Source organism: Nannobrachium achirus, assembly GCF_963921795.1.
Source record: "Nannobrachium achirus genome assembly, chromosome: 7".
NCBI classification, from domain to species: Eukaryota; Metazoa; Chordata; class Actinopteri; order Myctophiformes; family Myctophidae; genus Nannobrachium; species Nannobrachium achirus.
In genome coordinates, this window is record NC_137816.1 from 10,737,950 (window position 1) to 10,762,584 (window position 24,635).

The following is a 24,635-nucleotide window of genomic DNA, read 5'->3' on the forward strand; positions in this document are numbered from 1 at the left end:
TTGTAGGGCCAATTTTGCTGGCGCCTGGCGGGCCAGTTCAGTGCCTACCACTGCCATAAAACCAAGGATTTCCACATCAGAAGTTACAGAGGAAAACTGGAGATTTGATTGGTAGGCCTACCTTTATAGGCTACCACTGGCAACTGAGGTACACATGTAACGTTACTGTAGAGTGTAGACTATAAAGTATTAAAGAGCTGAGGTCTCAATTTGTGTTTGTTTGTTTGTGTGTGTGGTTTTGTTTTGTGTTCCTTTTTTTGTGATCTTGTGGCATTGAGGCATTTATGGGGCAGCATATACAGGACTACATTTATTTTTTATTGAATTTTTCGAAAATGTAAATCTGAATTAAATCAAATTAAATTAAAGGAAATTATTTAGGTTGTAGTGATACTTTACAATATTACAAAAGACTACACATTTGTGTTCATGTCATTGATTGATTGATTGAAGACTTTATTAGAAGTTTGCATAGGAACACGAGGTCAACTAAAAGGAGATCCTAGGAAAGCCCTTGTCTTATTTACGCAGGAAACATTAAATCAATCAAGTCAATCAAGGGTTAGGGTTAGGTAAGTGTGGTGACGCAAGGTTATTATTTTGTTTATCAAAAAACTTGGTGTGATTTTATTTTGAAGTCCACTAAACAAGACGGAAGTCAGATGGTAAGACTTGGCAAGCCCGCTGATAAGGTGGGTGAAAGTGAAAAACATTAACAACTTCATGCTACTGATGCTAGTAGCCTTCTCTGCAAGCTAAAGTTTGTTTTCCAAAATAACTCGGTAAGTACTTACCTTATGTGTTGCTAAAACCATTCACGCGTGGACACGCAATGTATTCCAGTCGCTAAACGTTGTTTTTTAGTCTGCAATTATGTTCGCTAGATAGACGCTAAAGTCCCTAAACTTATTCTTGTTTGCTAACAACGTTAGCTGTTTAGCTCACGGTCGCAGTTCACAGACTGACAAGAGTCTGCATGTTCAAGTGGGCTGCATGTTTCGCTGTATGTTTTAGGTGACATGTTAATACGCAGGTTATTGTGGACACTTTAACAGTTGGCTGACCCAGTGCATACACTTGCCTTTTGTAGGATCTCAACAGGAAGACAGTATTCGCTTGCAATAACTGATATATTGGTAGAGAACGACGGTCGGCTGCGAGAGGAACAAGCGAACAGGTCTGTGACTGTGAAAACAAGCCACAAAGACCCAGGAAAAGTCAGGACACACTGACTTTAGAGTTATTCGAACATTCATGGAGAAGTGAATTACATGATTTATTAATGCAGTGCATTTGGTCTGATTTTATTTAGCCACCTTATCTTCACAAATAGTCACCCAGTTAGTTTGCTGAGATGGTCATTGGTCAACAGTGAGTTGAGTATCTTCAACTGTGTTGTCTCGTTTTGCTTCGAGACTGAATCAAATGCCCACCAGCCTCATCATACAACTTTGTGAACCATTAAGAAGTGACACAAGACGATTTTCCTATTACCAGCCCTTCCTGAAGCCCTGTCCCGAGGCAGGTTGTTCCAGTGTCACTAAGCACTGTCTGGCAGGGTTTGTCCTCAGCCACAACTCAGGAACAACAGGTTCCTACCCAAGGAACTACAATATCTACACTTACATATTCATTGTAAATCTTAATTCTTTAATTGAAAACCACTATACATGTATGATTTTTAATGCACTTCCACTGCATAGTATCTATAGTGCCTTTACCCCTATTTTGCTTTTGCATTAGACCAAAGTACCTTGTAAGAGGCAGGGATGTAGTCAGGGAATATTATCCGAAACATGAACAATCTGGGAACAAATTCCTTACCAAAACAGTCACAATTCTTCGCCAATGTCTTCATAAAGGTGTCTAGTAACACATGTTAAACAAGTTGAAATTCAACTCCCTAAAGTGAACCTGTGACAGACTGTTGCTGGGGCACCCGCATGTCTGTTTTAATAATGGGTATTTAGATGAGGTGTTGTTGTAATGTTGGAGCCTAAGGTTGTCGTCCTATAGTGCCATTGTTTGAACAGCAGAGCACAAAGAGTGCCGTAATAAATGCAACTTCTTGGTGTAGCAGCATTGGATGACCTAAAATGACATTACTGTTTTTAACAATGTTACATAATGTTCTTCACAGCATGATCAAGTGCTAGGAGGCATTTGGCATGCTCGAACAATTACAGTATACTTACTGTCAGATACTGTAGCTCATAGGCAGGCTGAGCATTTTTATTATAGTTATGTTATTAACGGAAAGTCACTGCAACGCGGTAAAAGTATGCCGATTGCTGACTGCTAAAGTTTCATGCCTAGGCGGGCCAGGTTAAATTAACACCCAAGATAACTGGATGTTTAAATGACAACACAGGAGCTTCTCCAGCTCACATTGCTCCTGACATTATAATTATACTTCAGGATTCTTGAAGTAGGTAAATCCAACAGTTCATATTCAGTGGCAATAAAGTTAAGCCTCATACTCTGTTCGTTTGTATGACGGTGTCTCTTGCCAAAAACAATTGATCAACACACTGTTTATGAGCATTCTTGGCAAGCAGTATGTTTTTGTGTGGGTGCTTTGAGTTGGTATCTATGTGGGCTACTGGGCGTGCCGTGAGGTAATGAATTCACAAAAAAATATGTAATAATTGTCGTAATTTCCGCTGATTGGTCCATTCGTTTGTGAGATCACTTGCACACAGGTGTGAAAACATAGTGGCCCTCATTTATCAACTTGGTGCAGATCGTATTTTTGGCTAGGTTTCAGCCGGTGCATTTATGAATGCTGAGATAAAATGTACGCTAGGATTGTGTCTGTACAGGATGTGTTGATTAATCCCACTTCAACGTTGACTTAGACCAATATTTATGGATATGTTATGTTTTTTACACTCCATTGATGATAAATGGAAAATGTTCACCTACATTTGCAGGTTTCCCACAAATTTCCCCTCATTCCTAGCCCTTGATGTGGGAGAATGTCCTCCCAATTAAATTGAGTTTTGGAATCGTGAGACATACGTACTATAACATTTTACCTACTGATATGAATGCTGCTGTAGTTGTATGGACAAGAAATTATAATAATTAAAACGCACCGGTGCAAAGTGAGCGGTGCAAACTAATTAACTAATATAACACGGACCAATCAAAGGCTGTGAACGGTTGTTAAACGCGCCGTGAAACTGGCGAACCAATCGCAAGCCTCTGCGTCCATGACGTTATGGTCAAACCGGCGTTCTGTTCTGTTTGCTCAACACATGACATCATGATCAGAACAGCTTTTGATTGGTCCGTGCTGACGTCATGTTTAACACAAAGTGAAACACAGGAGCGGATTGCACCGCTCAAAAATAAACAGAGAGCTCTTTTGTAAACAGTTCTCGTTCTCTTTTGGCAGATGGTTAACCAAGAAAGCATTGAGATGACGTGATGGAGATCACTTCACCTCTACCCACAGAATCGGACTGTTCCCTTCTAAGCAAGTCCCCTGGTAGGTCCCCCGGTAGTTCTTTACCATTCACGCCAACGAGAGGCGAGGGACAACCATGGAGCACACCAGAAACCTCTGTGAACTCCACACCAGACTGCTGTTCCTCTGCTGCCAACCCACCCCCCATTTCGATGTCTTCGGTTGGAGCCAGCAGACAAACTATAGGAAATGATGCACACTTCGGTCCGGGGAAAGTTCCAGAGACTGTTCAACCACGGCCTCGCAGAGACAGAAGGCCTCCAGCCTGGCTTAGAGAGGATTTGGAGATGGACAGTAGAGAAGGTAAGGGTGGGCGATATGGTGATAATTATCGTTGAGACGATACAATGTCTCCACGATATGCCTTTTCAGAGGTATCGTATATATCGTGATACAATTGAGGGAGCCTTGTAAATCCTGTTTAATCGTTAACTCATATGCTGCCATTTAACAATACCTTCGTACTCTTTAACTGCCATTCGTCTCCATAGACTTCCATGTAATTCATAGTGCACGGATCATGCACACCCATGCCTAGATAATGCACCACGTGTGTCCACATTGCTCACAGCTTTCAAACAAAAAAATCCAAATGGAAATCCGTTCAGGCATTCATGAGATAGCAGCCATTATGTTTTACACTGTTGTGAGCTTGGAGGTCTGCTACCTGAGTTGTATGGGGGTTGTATGGGGGTTAAACAAGCAATTTCGCGATCGCTATCATGCCTACTAACGTTTTTGGGGTCCCAAAACATTTTTTGAAAAAAATTTTTTTTTGATTTTTTTTTTCTTTTTTTTTCAAAATGGCGGAAATTCTCGGGTTCCTCGGGCGTGGCAGGGAGGGACATCGCGAAATTCTCGGGTTCCTCGGGTTTGGCAGGATACAGAGATTAATTGCAGAATTCAATTTAAACCTGCATTTTGGTTTAAATCAGTAGTTCTCAAGCACAGAGCAGTCTACAATTTTTTTTTCCAGGAAAAGGAAATGTCTATGAAATGTGTTTATGAACTACTGTATGTTTTCTTTTACATGGAAAAATAAATAAATTAAATAAATTAAACTATAAGTCCAAATAAATAATAATAATAATACAAAAATTAAAATAAGTCTCACTATTTCTAAGGCGTCTTTGATTTAGTACTTAGTGTTTTTATGCATTTTAACAATATATTTTATTTTGAGAGTTTTGTTGTACATAGGAGATTTAGGGTCGATTCATACTTTGATAATTTATTTTGGTTCGGCACTGTCCAGACCACGATATGACGTCATTCAGCGGTTCGAGGGGCATCACCCGACTTAAACTCGGCGGTTCGGTGCTGCCGAAATGTTGTGACCTCCCGACTTAATTTTGGTGCTCAGCGGTGTCTTCTCATTCATTCAGCCCAGCTTCAAGTTCATATTTTAGGCTGTGAAGCCAAGGAAACAGCGGTCGTTTGGAAGGGAGACAAGCCGACTTCCAAATGCTTGTGGCCGTGTATTGAGCGTTGCATAGCGGATACATTGTCAGCACGCACACACACACACACACACACACACACACACACACACACACACACACACACACAGCTTTGCTGCGTGTCTCGCTAGTCGCTGACAGTTTTAAAGAGAAAAGAAGAGCTTAAACACAACTTTGCTAGTGTTCCACGTTGATAGGTTAAGGTTTAGAGCTATATATTACCTCTATGGTTTAGAGCCGATCTGCAAGTGTCCGCAACGAGTTGTGACTGTGATGCATGCAGAAAGAGAGGCGGAACGTCTATAATGTGAGCTTATACAGATGAGATGTTTTCGACAGATCTTGCGTGTGCATGCGTGTGTGTGTCACCCCGTCTCCATCTGGTGCTGCTGGAGCTCCAGCTCCAGTCATTCAGTGTGCAGCCGCGAGGGCCATGCATCCGCCCTGCTAAGCTCATTTATCGGCCACAATCGTTTTCATGCCAACGACATCCAGTATTTACAATCGACTCCGGTGCAAGCCGTTAAGAGAGTATGAATGGACTCTCCCCGAACCTAAATAATTTCGTTTTGGGGAGCCCTCCCAAACCGAAATAAACTCGGATGCCAGCACAAAGAAAGTAAATGAGTAATGCATTATGGATATTATGTTTGGATGAGTAAAATGAATTGCGGTTTGTTTTGTTATAGACATCTCTGACATTTGGATGAAGATCTCTTCAACTCTACCCCCAGAATCATCAGACGAGTTGATACGCAGCACTTCTCTTTTAAGCAAATCCCCTGAGAGTTTGTTACCAGCCACACTAACGAGTGGCGAGGGACAACCACAGGACATACCAGAAGCCTCCGTGAATCCCACACCAGACTGCAGATCCTTGGCTGCCATCCCAATCCCTATTTCCGTGTCTCCTGTTGGAGCCAAAGAGGAGCTAGGAGATAATGGACACAGCAGTCAGGTATCTAAAGCTGCTTTGTGTGATACCTACCTGCAGGTCCCGTACCCTATAGATAACGATCAGGATTTGGTCTTCATTTATTTCATTGATTAGTATTTGAGTTTTCTTTTTATATAAATATAATTCTTTATCCCACAATTTTTTTTTAACCAATTTTTCACTCGGTGTCAATTGTCGAGTGTAATCCTGGGCGCTATACTCCCTCTGCCAACCTGGGAATAGAAATGGACTGACCTCATGCTTCCGTCTATGCATAAGGAGTCCAAGCCGCTTTTCATTTTTGTGAGGGTACCTACTAGAGCTTAAATCGGGCCTAAAAAACTGAGCCCGGCCCAACCCAGCCCGACAGAATTTCAGCCCGGACCGAGCCCAAGCCCGATACATAATTGACAATTGGAGACCGGCCCAGCCCGAAGACCGACATTCTAAACAACAAGCTTATATGATGCAGACAGCAGCATCCTTTTTTCCCTCATACACTATTGGTGATTCGTTAAGAACAGTGTCATTCTACCATTTTCCAACTGTCTTTATAGAGCCTATATATAAAAGACATTGTAGCAAGCACCGTCCTAATTATGGAAGAAAAAAAAACATCGGAGCCTCGCTGGAAAACACAGCTGACGGCCGTCGCTAAATCAGGAAGCAGGCGTACAGGCTATTATAGCTACAACATTCACACTACGTCTATAATATTATTAGGAAATCCAAAAGTGTCTGTGAATGGTTTCAACGATCTCCTCTGCTCCGCTCTGCCACAGCGAGAACGAGAAGCACCCACTGGCCATATAGCAGCCACCGCCACACACACACACACACACACACACACACACACACACACACACACACACACACACGGGAGCACACTCTCAACTGAACGTTGCTCAACTGTCTGAACATTGCGCAGCAGCGCACATACAGTCACACACGCTCAACTGTGTCAAGTTGCGCCGCAGCGGTGCAGCGCAGCTTACACAGTCACAGAGACATCACGTTACCGTGCTGCGCTTGCCTACCGGATTATAAAAGACCGACCCGACCCAAAGCCCGACATATACGTGACAAATTGAGCCCGGCCCAGCCCGCGCCGCGCCGACCCGTCGGGTCTCGTCGGGCTCGGGCTGAACTTTTAAGCTCTAGGGGACACAGGGAGAACATGCAAACTCCACACGGATAGGCCTTTTTGACAACCCCACCTAGGATATGGGCACTGATGACGTGGAGGATAGAACACACCCACAGCGTTCCCAGTGGGAATCGAACCCAGGACCTTCTAGCTGTGAGGTGACAGTGCTACCGACTGCGCCACCATGCCCCCTAATCTTTTGAGTTTTAACTCTTCAAACAGCCTTTAAATGATTTGCACCGTGGGACTCTTTCCAGAGTCCGCCTCCATCCTGTGTAACCCTCCTTTTTTGACCCATTTATCTCACAATGCCATTTATTAACACTTTCTATGCTTTATATTTAATTAATTATTTAGATACCTTCTGTCGGGGTTTTTCTATTGAAAAACCCTTATTTTGAAGACCCGCGGAACCCACGATCGTGTCCATGTTTTGGAAATTCATGTTGTAATATCGATCAAGATGTTTTCATTCAAACGTCACAGAAAAGAAAATTTGTTACCGCGCCTGCCAGTCACGTAATACGGGCTGCCGGTGAAAAAAAGGGTTTCTCGACAATCCACGCGATCTGGAGATGGATTCCACCATTTTTCTGCAAAGCAATTAATAGAAGCCAACGGAGCATATTCACTTCTTGATGACGTCATCACCCAAAGGATCACGGGAGATTACGCTTCTTTCATCCGCCGGTCCCAATGACCGCTCGTTACTGTTATTTAATATAAAAGCGATATCCCGACTTTGATTGGGAAAAGCACTCCGCGGCTGGGTTTGCACTTGATGTGTTTGTTAACGGTTATCTGCATGTTCCTTTCAGACATCAGATGTGGATTCATCTTGCATTCCTAATGCCAGTGGTCAACCTCTGACTACTCAGACTAAAGCAAAGGGAAGACAAAAAGGACCAAAAGTTCAACCACAGACCTGTAGAGAGAACAGCCCTCCAGTCAAACTCCGGCATAGAAAGGACCAGGAGGCTACTGATGCCAACAGTCTGCCACCACAACGCTGCAGACCCACGTTTGAACTCCAGGAGTTGAATTCACAAGAGGAAGGTAACATGTGCTCTGCTACTGTATATACTGTAGGTCACTTTATTAATATGCTTAGCAATACAATGTTATCACAAAGCATATATGACAATCTATGATCCATTGTGAGCTAAAGACTGCGGTAATCGCAGGGCCATGCAAACTTTAAAGCAGTGCTCAAAAATGCTTCTGGTTTTATTTAGATTGTAAATTAGACAGTTCAGATTTCTAATCTTAAATTAACCTAAATGCCAAAAGAAATGTGCTTGTGTATATGAAAATATTTCATACAATCATCATCAAGCCAGGTTTATTCCAAGATTCTAGAAAAGGGAGACTGTCAAATTAGATGATTACAAATTGTGAATTACAAATTGTGAAAAGTCTTTCATCAGACAGTTACGTAGTAAAGTTATGATCAACTTTCTAATGTCAAGTCCAAATTAAATAATAAAAGAAAATCACTAACAGTTTGAGCTGTGCTTCGGATGAGTTTATTTCATTGAGTTATACATTTTTTGAACTAGGGAACAATGTTCAATACCTGTCAATTCTGAGATTCTCACCAGCACCACTTGGAACACATAGTGTAGTGACCATTTGACAGATCTCTTCAACTCTCCCACAGAATCATCAGACCTGTTGCAATGCAGCAGTTCTCCTATTCTAAGCACATTCCCTGAGAGTTCCTTACCAACCACTCCAAGGAGAGGCGAGAGACAACCATGGGACACACCAGAAGCCTTGGTTATATCCACCCCAGACTGCATATCCTTGGCTGCCATCCCATTCCCTATTTCAGTGTCTCCAGTTGGAGCCAAAGAGGAGCTAGGAGATGATACACACTTGAGTCAGGTATCTAAAGCTGCATTGTGTGATACATGCCCCCCACAGATAAAGATTGGGATTGGCATTTCATTGATAAAAATCTTAAGATTTGATCTGTTTAAGTATTCAAACTGCCTGTAAATTATTTGCACCTTGGGACTGAAATATTTCTAGAGTCTGTGTCCAGTAGTGCTGGACAATATATTGTTATCTCGGTATGACCATGCGCAATTATCCATGTGCATGTATCTCAAAAGGCAATGATGGAGTGCATCCTAGGAAAGTAAGCATTTTAGTTTCGGTCTGAGAAATTCAAAATAAGAGTTTTCTTTTTTCGTTTTGAAGAATGTTTAGTTTTCACTTTTGCTACACTTAGAATATCGAATAACAAGTATGGGATCACAATAGCACTTAAAATCAAGAGTGAATGATGTTATTATGCTGTTTTTGAATAATGCATAGTTTTCACTGGTGCAACATTTACAATATTGAATATGAAATTAAATGTATACAGTAATATATTTGTATATCGTATCGATATCGAAATATTTGGCATAAATACCGAGATAGGTTTTTTTTCCCCATATCGTGCAGTCCTAGTGTCCAACCTGCTCACTCCACCCTTTTTGACCCATCTATCTCACAATCTATCTCACAATGCTATTTGGGCCTGTTCTTTTCAGACACCGGAGGTGGATTCGTCTTGTCCACCTCTGAATGCTCAGAGTCAGACTAAAGCAGAGGGACGACAAAAAGGTCAACCAAGGACCTGCAGAGAAAACAGGACTCCAGCCAAATGCCGGCGTAGAAAGGAACAGTGCGGAACGCCCATTTTTGAACCACAGGAGTTGGATTCACCAGAAAAAGGTATTTTATATACTGTAGGTGATCTGTACCATATAGGTCTTCTTCTAATGGGGTTTCCGGCAGTGTTGACGCCATTGCTCTCCTTAGAGTTCCTATATCCTCTTATAGAGGTCTGTGTTGCGGAGGAAAGCCAAAATGCTCCTCTCCACAGCTTGATGCTCCTTTCCCCGACTGAACAATGGCTTATATAATAATCCAATACCCTCCAGTTCTTCACGTAGTTGAGCTCTCTGCCCTATATTTCTCACACTCAATAAGGACATGCACTACTGTACTTCCACTTTCGCACAGCCCATCTGGATGTTTCCCAACTGTTTTCAGACAGCTGGCTAGCCCGCAGTGACCAAACAATTGTAATTTCAATTCAATTTCAATTTTAATTCAATTCAATTCAAAGGGCTTTATTGGCATGAGAAAACATACGTTTACATTGCCAAAGCAGAAGTATACACAATACAATACAATACAATACAATACAATACAATACAATACAATACAATACAATTGGAACAAAATATGTTCAGGTGAAAAGAGTGTAACAGTTTTCATGCATCAAGGTTACATGCAGGCAGAGCAGGGATATATACAATGGTTTTTAAGGTGGTTGGGTTCCATTTGATATCCTTCTCCTATCACAGCAGCTCGCGAATCTTGTTGCTGTGTTAGCAAATAGTTTTACTTCACCCAGCAGGTATGGGAGTTTTTCATCATTGGTCAAACTCTCCTTGGGTGGTTATGATCTGTGGGAAGTATGTGTCTCTGATATACAGTGGACAGGCAGTTTGGAAGTGTAGCTCAGTTTCCACTTCATTTTGTAGCAGTTGGTGCAAAGTCTGTTTTCTCTAGGGAGCCAGGTATGCCTATGTCGTCCTTTCTCGATTGCAAGACTGTTCACTGAGTCTGTACCGTGTCAAGATTTTTCTTTGTTTTTGGTCAGTCACCTTGCTCAGGTATTCTGCCACTGTGTATTCTCTGTTTAGGGCCAAATAGCCTCTTCTATCACCCCCCCATGTCCATGCTCTTTTTGACAGATGCTTGTGCTGAAAAATACAGTCTCCCTCTCTTCATTGTTCCACTCCTCTTGCCACTGTTTCTCAAGCCCCTCCTTTATGGTGCTGTAAAACTCTGGCTTGGCCAAAATAATTTTCACATTTATATTCTCTCTCTGGAGTGAGTTTCTGGCCAGCTTGTCAGCTACTTCGTTCCCCTCTACACCTGCATGCCCTGGCTGGGACCCAAAGGAATCCTATATCACAACCTGCTTTCTCTATCTTGTATAGGCATATCAGAGCTTTGTTTATCAGGTTGGCTCTAGCTCTAGATGTCCCACTCCTCAAGGCCATCAAGGCAGCAGCTGAATCAGAGCAAATTATTACTTTTTCTGGCTTAACTTGCTCAATCCACCATAATCAGTAGTGCCTTCGAGGCCAGATGTGACCGGACGCCGTGTGGCCAATATATTTCCCACATGGACGTGCACGGACGGCACCGAAGAGTGCTGTGCATGCTAGAACGCGTCAACATAGATTTGAGTGCCAACTCCATCCACTCATATTGGCCTGTCTGCATGACGTTACACCCAGAATCCGCCTCCTGGGTTTCCACGTGGTCTGCAGTCAGACTATTGGCTCAGAGCCGCTCAGAGCCCGCCCGTAGCTGCCGCTGATTCGTCCGGCCCGGGACTTTATGAATGTTATCAACTCTCCCCGAGGAATCCCAGATGGTAAAAGCAGAGCGGTATGCAGGCATACGCACTGCTGCCACCATCTGGCGCAGTCAGGTTACAAACAAGCTGCTATATAACTGTACTGAGCGTTTGGTCGGTACGCTGCCTTTGCTAGGGAGAAAAAAAGCGTCTCTCTCTCTCTTATTTTTACCGTGTCTGTTTGCTTGTGCACCTGACGCCCATTTCAGAAAGACGACGGCGGCGGGATTTGTTTGAAAATCCTTTCATTTAGAAGAACGGATGCTTCTAGCTCCTTCTGGATATTTTCTTCTCCCGCCCAGACACAAATAAGAGCCTGTATCATCACATTCACTTGAACAATGTGTCGTGGCTGTCGTCGCGTCCATAGTGTTTCTGTGTTTCTGTCTGTCGGAATAGGATTTAAAAAATGACGGTGTCGTGAGATTTCTCCCAGTTCTCCTCGGTGTCGTCACCTCCACTCGACCAATCAAGAGCAGTAGCGCTGCTAGCCCCGCCCATAGGTTCCCAGAACTCAAGTTTAGTTCTACCTCAGGAGCAAGACCTAAAAAAGGTTCCAGGAGGTTCCAGGAACCTTGTCTGGAACCGGGCCATTCGCAATGGAAACAAACCAGAACAAAAAAAATAGGTTCACTCAACATTCCTGCCTCTCCTCCAGATGGCATGTCATCTGCAAAAAGCGACCTCCCAAATCCTTGCCCAACACGGTTTTGAAAATATCATTAATCAGGACATTGAAGAGGACTGGGCTGATAACTGATCCCTGCAGGGTGTCATTCTCTATGTTAACAGTTTCAGAGTAAGCCCCTCCCACTCGCACCTGAATTGTTCTACTCATAAGGAAATCCTTGATCCAGTTAAGCATCCGTCCCTTTACTCCTGCGTCATGCAATTTAATTAATACCCCTTCTTTCCACATGGAGTCATAGACTTTTTCATTGTCTAGGAATACTCCAACTATAGCTTCCTTATTTACCATAGCCATTCTAACCTCCAAGTCCAGGACTGCTACAGAGTCCATAGTACCTCTACCTATTCTGAACCTATTTTGGTAGTCAACAAAAAAAGCCTCTTGTTTCAAAGAAATACACTAGCCTGTTGGTTACTATGCGTTCCATTATTTTGCACAGTACTGACGTCCGTGCTATAGGACGATATGAATCAAACTTTGATGCATTTTTAAGTGGGTTCAGTTTTGGAATTATGACTGCATGCTTCCACTCTGCTGGTAAGCTACCTGTCTCCCATATTACATTAAACAGCGTTAATACTTCATCAAGCACAGTGTCGTTTACATGCTTAAACATCTCATAGCACAGCCTATCTCTTCCTGGGGCTGTGTTGGCCAAGGCCTGAATGGCCTCTCTCAATTCCTTATGTGAAGAAAATAAATTAAATAAATCACTATTTTCATGACCGTAATTAAGATTCCACACTCCTCAACATTTCAGCTCTCTTCCTCAACCTTTCTTCTCCCAAAGCAGTGGAGTTATGCACAGCCTGAAATACTTTGACAAGCATACTTGCCCTCTCTCTGTTGCTTACAGCCTCCCTTGTTCCATCATTCAAAACTGGCATTGTGTGCCTTCTAAATTTCCCTGACATTCTGTGGACTCGACCATGCTTCCTTAAGGGGTTGGTATCCAGGCCTATTGTCCCACAATACTTCCTCCAACAATTCCTCTTGGCCTCCTTGATAGTTTTCCTTGAAACTGCTCTTAACCTTTTGTTGTCAATTGTGTTTATTTGTGATGGATATATCCTTAGCTTTCGATAGGCTCTGTTTCTATTTTTGGAGCTGTGTGAAACACAGGCTCCCCTATACGTGGCTGTGTGGGTCTGTGTGTGTGTGTGTGTGTGTGTGTGTGTCTGTCTGTCTGTCTGTGTGTATGTAGCCTGAACTTCCTAAACTTCGGCACGCCACTAGTCCCACAGTTTTGCCACCACACACTCGCGCCATATGTCAAATCGACCGGCTTACTCGGGAATCGTGGGCTATTACTTTTCTAAGAGAAAGGTTCTATAGTTTAATTGATATTAATTTATTAGTGAATTAATTTTCCCCATTGTCTTATAATGGGAATCGCAAAAACTCACATTCAATTATTTGTCTCTCGCAAACCATAGGGGCTAGAGTTTCAAGACTTGGAGAGGAGGTTCATAATGATTTCAAGGATTAAATAAAAAATAATTGTGTCATTTGGCCGCATGGTGGCGCCATAACACCCCACTTTACGTTTTGGCCTGTAACTCTTGAACCGTAGGTCGTAAAATTAAAAATATTTTTTCCCTGGATTCCTTGGGTCATGACGCATCTCCCCATATAGGCCACGCCCATTTGCGCCATGATAGATTTTCCGCCATCTTGAATTTTCTTCAAAACACACTTTTTGCTCCTTTTCCTACATATTTTCTTCAAATGTCACAAAAATCGGTACACATGATCCACACACACACACACACACACACACACACACACACACACACACACACACACACACACACACACACACACACACACACACACACACACACACACACAGCTCCACTTCACACGGGTGTGATTTTTTATGGCTGCATCACAATCCTTATTCCACCAAGATACAGCTACTCTGTCTTTGGGACTCTGCCTTATGGGGATTGAGTTTAGTGCTGCAGCAAGTTAGCCTGGCGGGGCCGGACGTCATCTGCGTTCACTCACTCATTCCTTCCACAGTATAACGTCTGGACTTCCGTTGATTGGCAGCGAGTATACCGATTATTCTGTGATTTGGGCCAATCAGTGACTGCTTCCGCACTATGCTTCCGCACAACAAACGTAGTCTTCCTGACAACAAGTGAAAAGATTTCCCTGATTGGTCCATGTGTAGACGGTGACGTAGATGCATGCTGCAGGCTGCAGCATTTTCAAAACAACAATGGCTGCCCTCGCGATGCAAAAAGTGTAACAGTTAACGCTCTAACCATAAAACAACCAATAAGTGCAGTTATTTCAGAGTTGGAATCAATTACAACAATTAAAAAGCAACACGGAGGATGCGCTAGTGGAGTTTATCGGCCGAAAAGACGTGTTTGTTTGCCGTTCTTCCGACTGGCTGAGAGATGGTGATTGGTTAGAGGAGTCTGTCTGTCAAGGCAAGTACTCCCGCCCACTTTTCAAGCTGCCAAATCAGCCAAAGGCCAGACGTTATACTGTGGAAGGAATGAACACAGATAATAACGTCGGGCTCCGCCAGGCTAGCAGCAAGTGCCATTGAACTAAATGATTGATTAAATGAGTCTATTGTTCCATCACTTTCTACTTACCCCTACCATATAGGTCACTTATTATTATACTACTTTTTATAAACAATGACAATTTTGTATTTTAACAAAAGTTTAGTTGAACATAGGAGATTTAGCGCATGACAACACAGTGATAGTATGAGTTATGTTATTTTGGACATATATTTGGGTGAGTGAAATTCGTTGCCGTTTCTTTCGTCATTGACATCTCTGATTTTATGACTGAGATCTTTTCAACTCTACCCACAGAATCATCACAACCGTTGTTACACAGCAGTTATCCACTTCTAAGCAAGTCCCTTGAGAGTTCCTTACCAACCACGCCAAAGAGAGGCGATGGACAACCATGGAACACTCCAGATGGCTCTGTGAACTCCACACCAGATTGTAGATCCTTGGCTGCCATTTCATCACCTATTTCATTGTCTCCTGTTGGAGCTAAAGAACAAGAATTAGGAAATGGTAGAGACTTCACACAGGTATTTAATACTGATTGTTCCTGTTTTAACTCTTCAAATTGCCTGTAACTTATTTGCGCATGTTGTCAAGAGTCTTTCTCCAACCTCCTCACCTTTTTTTTTGTTATTGGGCCTGTTCTTTTCAGACACCAGAGGTGGATTCATCTTTGAGCATTCAGCAGTCAACCTCTGGCATTAGGAATAGTACAACTAAAGCAAAGGGGAGACAAAAATGTCCAAAAGGCCAACCACAGAGATGCACAGAAAAGGAGCCTCCAGCCAAACGCCGGCGAATAAAGGACCAGGAGATGGAAGGTAGGACCAGGAGATGTCTTCCATCGCCTTCACAAAAGAAGGTTCACAAGATTAACAAGAGAAGGTTATCATATTTTACATAGGTGGTTTGGCCATATTGGTCAATTTAATTCATCTGATGAGCAAGATTATAATCAGAAGTCAGAGTTGCAGTACAATGCTATCACAGATGATAAATGACTATCTGTGACCTAGCGTTCATGGGGCCACACATACTTTACAGCAGAGCTTATAAACCACATCTGGTTAGATTGATAATGAATTCAGTGCAACTTTTTGAATCTTCATCTGCTTGTTATCTATCATTCCCCTAAAGTCGGAACTGAAATGGGCTTCAGAAATATGAAAATAATGCTAACATTACATTATCTTGACTGGTTTATTCCAAGATTCTAGAAAATGTTAAATCAAATTTACGGAATACACATCATTAAAGTCTGCGGTTGTGTAATAAAGTTATGGTCAACCCTTAACGTTCTGTCATGACAAATTCAAATTAAAAGATTAAAACTAGTCAAAACCATCATAGTTGTAAAATGAGTCTCACTGATGGCCAGGCATCTTTGATTTCAAATGGCTATTTTGATGTATTAATAATATTTAAAAGTTTAATTTGAACATTGGAGATTTCACACATGCCAGCACAGTGAAAGTAAATGAGTAATAGATTATGTTCATATGTTCAGGTAAGTGAAATTCATTGCTATAGTCTCCGCCACTCTTCCCACAGAATCTCTTTTTAGCGAATGCACTGAGAGTTTCTTATCAAAGACGCCAACGAGAGGGGAGGGACAACTATCGGACACACCAGAAGCCTCTGTGAACTCCACACCAGACTGTAGATCCTTGGCTGCCATCCCACCCCCTATTTCATTGTCTCCTATTGGAGCCAAAGAACAGGTACTAGGAAATTAGAGACCTTTCAGTCAGGTATTTTAAGCTGCATTGTTTATTACATGCCCCCTACAGATAACGATTAGAAATTGCTCTTAATTTATTTAATTGATTAGTCTTTAGATTTTTTTTAAGTCTTCAAACTGCCTGTAAATTACTGACTTTTGAAGAAAAACATAATGGCTCACTGACTTTTTTTTTACCTGTCTGTCTCACAATGCCATTAGTAACTGTTATTGGTCCTGTTATTTCAGACACCAGAGGTGGATTCATCTTTGAGCATTCAGCGGTTGGCGACCTCTGGCCTTAAGAATACTACGACTAATGCAAAGGGAAGACAAAAATGTCCAAAAGGCCAACCACAGACTTGCACGGAAAAGAAGTCTCCAGTCAAACGCCGGTATAGAAAGGGCCAGGAGATGGAAGGTAGCGATGCCAACGGTTCACCACAGTGCGGCAGACCCATGTTGGATTCACCAGAGAAAGGTAACATGTTTTAATTGGGTTTAATTGTTCTGTGCCATATAGGTAACTTTACAAATGATGTAAAGTGACCTATATGCTTTTCCATGATACGCAATTACGAAAGCCTCATGTATATATTTCTGTTCTGCTCTTGCCCCCCCCCCCCCCTCAGGACAACGTCCATTTCAGTGCAACCAGTGTGGTAAGGCGTACTCTCACAAGCAAACCCTGGTATCTCACCTCAAGCTGCACACAGGGGAGAAGCCTCCAGCCAAACACCGGCATAGAAAGGGCCAGGAGATGGAAGGTAGCGATGCCAACGTTCCACCACAGTCCAGCAGATCCATTTTTGAATCTAAGAATTTGGATTCTCCAAAGAAAGGTATCATATTTTAATTACGGTTTTCTGTGCCATATACCTTTAGGTCACTTTACAAATGATGTTACTGTAAGTGACCTATATGCTTTTCCAAGATACTTTAAGTGATCATGAAAGCCTCATGTATATATTTCTGATCTGCTCTTTGCCCCCCAGGAGAACGTCGAATCCTGTGTAACCAGTGTGGTAAGTCGTTCTTTCACAGTGGAAACCTGGCTCGTCACCTCAAGGTGTGCAAAAGGGACAAGCTTCCAGCCAAACGCCGGCATAGAAAGGGCCAGGAGATGGAAGGTAGTGATGCTGTACATTTAACTATTCAATCACACCCACTATGCAACTAAATAGTCTGCCATGTACTGGTATTTCTTGAGCATCGTCCGTCATCGGAATCAGTGTCTTTTATCTGGTTTTATTTACTGCTGCCAGTCACATAAACAACACACTCGTACAACTAAACACTGCACATAAAGTGATGAGGTTATTAACTCATTGACTGCTATATCACAAGTTTCCCGAGTAGGAAAGGACAAACCTTTTCCCTGCATTTTTTACTTCAGCCACCAGGAGGCTGACTTATGTAAATCACATTTTTGGATATTACTTCATCAGACTTTCTCCAACAATCACACAAATCATTACACAGCATCTCTATAGTCATGTGATCAAAACCGATCCATCTGATATTTTATATTCCATCTTAATTGGCTAATATTTGCTGCCAAAATTTGCAGGATTGCTCTGTTTTTGAACAAAATACCTCAAATAATCAACGCAGCTTGCAATTACCGTGAAATATGCCAGTAATCCCACACATATTCCCACTAGGTCAAGGAACAAATGCTACCCTTTTCACATTTGCCTGTTATAGCGCCACCATCAGGTAGACTTGAGCAAAACACATTTTTGGAACACAATAGCATGTCAAATTGTGCATGCTGTGTCCGATTGCCATGAAAGGTCTAAGATTTGGCGAAGAACACATGCCACCCTTTTTACATTGGCCTATTATAGCGCCAACAGGACGCTATATAGGGAGTACGCATACAAAGGTTTACACTGATTAAAAAAATAAAAAATAAAAACACACAAATCGGCTTGTTATAGCTCCATTATGAGGCTGATTTGAAAATGTTGAAGTGGAATTTCTTCCTTGGCCTATTGGTAATGTGTGTGCGGTGTGCGCGCAATTTCACAACAAATACATGCTTTGTTCATGATTTGAGGCATTTTGTTCAAAACTGACCAATCCTGCAAACTTGGGAAGTGAATTTCGGCCAATCAGAATGGAATATGGAAAATCAGACGGATCCATGTCGATTACATCCACTGAAAGTTTACCGATTTGCATGATTTCTGTAAAATATTCTGAAGGAGAACTGTCAAAATATGAGTTTTGCTAAAATGTACCTCATGGTGGCGCTAGAACAGGCCCATGTGAAAAATGTGGGGCAGAGGTTCTGAATTAGCATCCAGGGAGTGTGTTTGCACAGTTTGGCTGCCACTGGGCCAACGTCGCAGCCAAAGCGAATCCACTGAATGCGAAGGGAAGACAAAAATGTCCAAAAGGCCAACCACAGACTTGCACGGAAAATAAGTCTCCAGTCAAACTCCGGCCTAGAAAGGGCCAGGAGATGGAAGGTAGCGATGCCAACGGTTCACCACAGTGCGGCAGACCCATGTTTGAATCTGTGAATTTGGATTCACCAGAGAAAATGTGACATATTTTAATTGGGTGTTCTTTGCCATATAGGTTACTTTACAAATTATATAAAGTGACCTATATGCTTTTCAGCTATACGCAATTATGAAAGCCTCATGTATATATTTCTGTTCTGCTCTTGCCCCCCCCTCCCCCCTCAGGACAACGTCAATTTCAGTGCAACCAGTGTGGTAAGGCGTACTCTCACAAGCAAACCCTGGTTTCTCACCTCAAGGTGCACACAGGGGAGAAGCCTCCAGCCAAACACCGGCATAGAAAGGGCCAGGAGATGGAAGGTAGCGATGCCAACGTTCCACCACAGTGCAGCAGACCCATTTTTGAATCTAAGAATTTGGATTTGCCAGAGAAGGGTTTCATAATAATCACTTTTTGGGGCTTATTTTCGTACACCTCGTTGCTTATTTCTCAAGCAACCAGGACTCATACCTTGACAATGGCTTAGTGAATACGAGGTATTTTATGGCTATGCCAGCATTTTTGCTGCCAATGAGGGCATGTGAAAACACCCAAAAACAAAACTCTCGGCAAGTTGAAAATGATTATGCTAATTATTTTGCAGGAAAAATTCCGGAACTCTAGTGAAAACATGCCTTTAGATTATGGTCATATGTGTGGGTGATTGAAATTAATTGCTCTTTGTTTTGTTATAGACATCTCAGCCCTTTTGATAGAAATCTCCACCACTCTTCCCACAGAATCATCAGACCCGTTGATACACAGCAGTTCTCTTTTAAGCGAATCCACTGAAGGTTTCTTACCAAAGACACCAACGAGAGGGGAAGGACAACCATGGAACACACCAGAAGCCTCTGTGAACTCCACACCAGACTGTAGATCCTTGGCTGCCATCCCACCCCCTATCTCATTGTCTCCTATTGGAGCCAAAGAACAGGTACTAGGAAATTATAGACCTTTCAGTCAGATATTTAAGCTGCATTGTTTTATACATGCCCCCTACAGATAACGATTAGGATTTGCTCTTAATTTATTTCATTGATAAGTCTTTTGATTTTGTTTTAAGTCTTCTAACTGCCTGTAAATGAATTGGGTCTTGGGATTGAAAGTTGGTAAGGGTCTGCCTTTTTTAACCCATCAGTCTCACAATGCCATTTAGTAACTGTTATTGGGCCTGTTCTTTTCAGACACCAGAGGTGGATTCGTCTTTGAGCATCCAGCAGTCAACAACCTCTGGCCTTAAAAATACTAAGACTAAAGCAAAGGGATCACAAAAATCTCCAAAAGGCCAACCACAGACTTGCATGGAAGAGAAGTCTCCAGTAAAACGCCGGCCTAGAAAGGGCCAGGAGATGGAAGGTAGCGATGCCAACGGTCCACCACAGTGCGGCAGATCCATGTTTGAAACCAAGAATTTGGATTCTCCAAAGAAAGGTAATCATATTTTAATTAATGTAGGTCACTTTGTGGATGAAGCGTTGGTCACTTTACAAATGATGTTACCGTAAATTACCTATATGCTTTTCCACGATACTTTAAGCTATCATAAAATCCTCATGTATATGTTTCTGTTCTGCTCTTTGCCCCCCCCCCCCTCCTCCCCCCCTCAGGAGAACGTCCATTTCAGTGCAACCAGTGTGGTAAGGCGTACTCTCACAAGCAAACCCTGGTATCTCACCTCAAGGTGCACACAGGGGAGAAGCCTCCAGCCAAACACCGGCATAGAAAGGGCCAGGAGATGGAAGGTAGCGATGCCAACGTTCCACCACAGTGCAGCAGACCCATTTTTGAATCTAAGAATTTGGATTTGCCAGAGAAGGGTTTCATAATAATCACATTTTGGGGCTTATTTTCGTACACCTGGTTGCTTATTTCTCTCGCAAAGTCTGGCAACACGGACTCATACCTTGACAATGGTTTAGTGAATACGAGGTATTTTATGGCTATGCCAGCATTTTTGCTGCCAATGGGGGCATGTGAAAACACCCAAAAAACAAAACTCTCGGCAAGTTGAAAATTATTATGCTAATTATTTTGCAGGAAAAATTCCGGAACTGTAGTGAAAACATGCCTTTAGATTATGGTCATATGTGTGGGTGATTGAAATTCATTGCTTTTTGTTTTGTTTTAGACATCTCAGCCCTTTTGATAGAAATCTCCACCACTCTTCCCACAGAATCATCAGACCCGTTGATACACAGCAGTTCTCTTTTAAGCGAATCCACTGAAAGTTTCTTACCAAAGACACCAACGAGAGGGGAGGGACAACCATGGGACACACCAGAAGCCTCTGTGAACTCCACACCAGACTGTAGATCCTTGGCTGCCATCCCACCCCCTATTTCATTGTCTCCTATTGGAGCCAAAGAACAGGTACTAGGAAATAATAGAGCTTTCAGTCAGATATTTAAGCTGCATTGTTTTATACATGCCCCCTACAGATAACGATTAGGATTTGCTCTTAATTTATTTCATTGATTAGTCTTTTGATTTTGTTTTAAGTCTTCTAACTGCCTGTAAATTAATTGGGTCTTGGGATTGAAAGTTGAAAAGCCTTTTTTAACCCATCAGTCTCACAATGCCATTTAGTAACTGTTATTGGGCCTGTTCTTTTCAGACACCAGAGGTGGATTCATCTTTGAGCATCCAGCAGTCAACAACCTCTGGCCTTAAAAAAACTAAGACTAAAGCAAAGGGATCACAAAAATCTCCAAAAGGCCAACCACAGACTTGCATGGAAGAGAGGTCTCCAGTAAAACGCCGGCCTAGAAAGGGCCAGGAGATGGAAGGTAGCGATGCCAACGGTCCACCACAGTGCGGCAGATCCATGTTTGAAACCAAGAATTTGGATTCTCCAAAGAAAGGTGATCATATTTTAATTAATATAGGTCACTTTGTGGATGAAGTGTTGGTCACTTTACAAATGATGTTACCGTAAATTACCTATATGCTTTTCCAAGATACTTTAAGCTATCATAAAATCCTCATGTATATATTTCTGTTCTGCTCTTTGCTTCCCCCCAGGAGAACGTCAATTTCAATGCAACCAGTGTGGTAAGGCGTACTCTCACAAGAAAACCCTGGTATCTCACCTCAAGCTGCACACAGGGGAGAAGCCTCCAGCCAAACACCAGCATAAAAATGGCCAGGAGATGGAAGGTAGCGATGCCAACGGTCCACCACAATGCGACAGACCCATGTTTGAATCTAAGAATTCAGATTCGCCAGAGAAAGGTATCGTATTTTAATTAGGAATTCTCTGCCATATGGGTCACTTAATTATGTTTGGATGTCTGTGTTACGACCCTTTAAACCATGGGTCAAAAGTCCTAACATATTTAAAACGGACACCAGTTGACTTGCAAAAGTTACAAAGATGTTTTACAAGGTCTATTTTGTTTTCGTTAAACCAATGATGTTCGTTGTACAAAAAGCTCTGCAGAACAATACAATAGATATCATATGATATTAAGTTGTTTTACAAAAATAGATGTTATAGATTTGTGGTCAATAGTTAGGAAGTACAATATTATATACAATGATGTCAAGGTCAGCTGGATAACTCACTTAAGAAATCAAAGATAGTAAAGTAAATCCCAAAGGTTCAACCAATAGAGAAAATAATTGTAAAGTCAGGGCTATTAAGTAGAACGCAATACAAATCGAACTCAAACTAATCAAACTCAATTAGAAGACCGTCTCCTTTCCGAAGGGAGAAAAGGAAAATGAGCCCAAGGGGGAGAGAAGAGAGGCGAGTGAGCTCCTCTCTCACTTTAGGTGACAAGTTCTCTCCACCAAGGTAAATACTAGACTGAGCTTTTATGTTATAGCAAACAAATCCCCACAGTGTCTGTGGACGTGGCCAATGGGTACGGAGCGCTCTGATAGGTTGGCCAATCCCCTTCCGGATGGCTGTTTCCATCTCCATGGCAACGACCAAAGACACAAACGAAGACAAGAGCGTCCTCCTGTGTTCAGCTGCCTCAGCTGCAAGAGAAAAATACATTATATCAGAACCATGCATGGAAAAGTACAAGAATAATAATAGCAATAAATATAGTAACAAAATGTAGTTGCATCAAGATTCTTCAAGTGTGTATTAAGGTTCTATGAATTCACGATGACCGCAAGAGGGCATCTTTGATTTCACATGGTTATTTTGATGTTTTAACAATATTTAAAACGGTGGTTCTCAGACTTTTGGGGCTTCAGTACCCCCTTTTCCTGATGGCTGAATCCAAGTACCCCCTTTAATCGACCACAGTATTTTGACTAGAAAATACTGACATCAAAGGGACAGTTTTTATGTCAATATGTCCCATAAAGGTCAAAACTGAAACGAGTTGTGCATTCTATGAATTCCTGATGACTGCCAGAGGACATCTTTGATTATACATGGTTATTTTGTTTTAAAAATATCTAAAAGTTAAGTTGAACATTGGAGATTTCGCACATGCAGGCACAGTGAATGTAAATGAGTAATAGATTAGGGTCCTGTGGGTGAGTGAAATTCATTGCTTTTTGTTTTGTTAGACATCTCAGACTTTTGATGGAAATCTCCACCACTCTTCCCACAGAATCATCAGACCCGTTGATTCACAGCCGTTCTCTTTTAAGCAAATCCACTGAAAGTTTCTTACCAAAGACTCCAACGAGAGGGGAAGGACAACCATGGGACACACCAGAAGCCTCTGTGAACTCCACACCAGACTGTAGATCCTTGGCTGCAATCCAACCCCCTATCTCATTGTCTCCTATTGGAGCCAAAGAACAGGTACTAGGAAATAATAGAGCTTTCAGTCAGGTATTTAAGCTGCATTGTTTTATACATGCCCCCTACAGATAATGATTAGGATTTGCTCTTAATTTATTTCATTGATTAGTCTTTTGATTTTGTTTTAAGTCTTCTAACTGCCTGTAAATGAATTGGGTCTTGGGATTGAAAGTTGGTAAGGGTCGGCCACCAACCTGCTCACTCCACCTTTTTTTAACCCATCAGTCTCACAATACCATTTAATAACTGTTATTGGGCCTGTTCTTTTCAGACACCAGAGGTGGATTCATCCTTGAGCATTCAGCGGTTGACGACCTCTGGCCTTAAACATACTAAGACTAAAGCAAAGGCAACACAAAAATCTCCAAAAGGCCAACCACAGACTTGTACGGAAAAGAAGTCTCCAGTCAAACACCAGCATAGAAAAAGCCAGGAGATGGAAGGTAGTGATGCCAATGGTCCACCACTGGACAGCAGACCCATGTTTGAATCCAAGAATTTGGATTCTCCAGAGAAAGGTATCATATTTTAATTGGGTGTTCGCTGTTATATAGGTCACTTTACAAATGATGTAAAGTGACTTATATGCTTTCCTGCAATACTTTAAGCAATGATGAAATCCTCATGTGTATATATATCTGTTCTGCTTTTTGCCTCCCAGGAGAACCTCAATTTCAGTGCAACCAGTGTGTTAAGGCGTTCACACGGAAGGTAAACCTGGTACTTCACCTCAAGGTGCACACAAGGGAGAAGCCTCCAGTCAAACGCCGGCATAGAAAGGGCCAGGAGATGGAAGGTAGCGATGCCAACGTTCCACCACAGTGCAGCAGACCCATGTTTGAATCTAAGAATTTGGATTTGTCAGAGAAAGGTATCATATTTTAATTAGGAATTCTCTGCCATATACATGTAGGTCACTTTATTACGTTTAGTTGCATTTAG

General features: G+C 42.1%; 1 protein-coding gene across 15 annotated transcripts in view; it reads left to right on the plus strand.

The window, feature by feature from the left end:
* Window positions 1-696: 696 nt before the first annotated feature.
* The window catches only part of LOC308289046 (uncharacterized protein), a 60,723-nt gene continuing 36,784 nt past the window's right edge, over window positions 697-24,635 (plus strand). For 13 of the 15 annotated variants that reach the window (XM_080730581.1, XM_080730583.1, XM_080730584.1 and 10 more), the window contains exons 1-22: window positions 705-782; window positions 3,401-3,775; window positions 5,622-5,890; window positions 7,835-8,072; window positions 8,677-8,903; window positions 9,560-9,743; window positions 14,983-15,212; window positions 15,338-15,506; window positions 16,237-16,406; window positions 16,655-16,886; window positions 17,038-17,247; window positions 17,401-17,535; window positions 19,105-19,239; window positions 19,660-19,856; window positions 20,107-20,353; window positions 20,530-20,664; window positions 21,096-21,292; window positions 21,537-21,783; window positions 21,944-22,153; window positions 23,497-23,693; window positions 23,965-24,211; window positions 24,355-24,564. In XM_080730581.1, coding sequence (XP_080586707.1) covers window positions 3,433-3,775; window positions 5,622-5,890; window positions 7,835-8,072; window positions 8,677-8,903; window positions 9,560-9,743; window positions 14,983-15,212; window positions 15,338-15,506; window positions 16,237-16,406; window positions 16,655-16,886; window positions 17,038-17,247; window positions 17,401-17,535; window positions 19,105-19,239; window positions 19,660-19,856; window positions 20,107-20,353; window positions 20,530-20,664; window positions 21,096-21,292; window positions 21,537-21,783; window positions 21,944-22,153; window positions 23,497-23,693; window positions 23,965-24,211; window positions 24,355-24,564 — 4,429 coding nt within the window. In that variant the 5' untranslated portion in view covers window positions 705-782; window positions 3,401-3,432. Of the gene's footprint in view, window positions 783-1,090; window positions 1,178-3,400; window positions 3,776-5,621; window positions 5,891-7,834; window positions 8,073-8,676; window positions 8,904-9,559; window positions 9,744-14,982; window positions 15,213-15,337; window positions 15,507-16,236; window positions 16,407-16,654; window positions 16,887-17,037; window positions 17,248-17,400; window positions 17,536-19,104; window positions 19,240-19,659; window positions 19,857-20,106; window positions 20,354-20,529; window positions 20,665-21,095; window positions 21,293-21,536; window positions 21,784-21,943; window positions 22,154-23,496; window positions 23,694-23,964; window positions 24,212-24,354; window positions 24,565-24,635 lie in introns of all 15 variants that reach the window. The other 2 variants (XM_080730588.1, XM_080730595.1) reach the window with 2 other exon arrangements.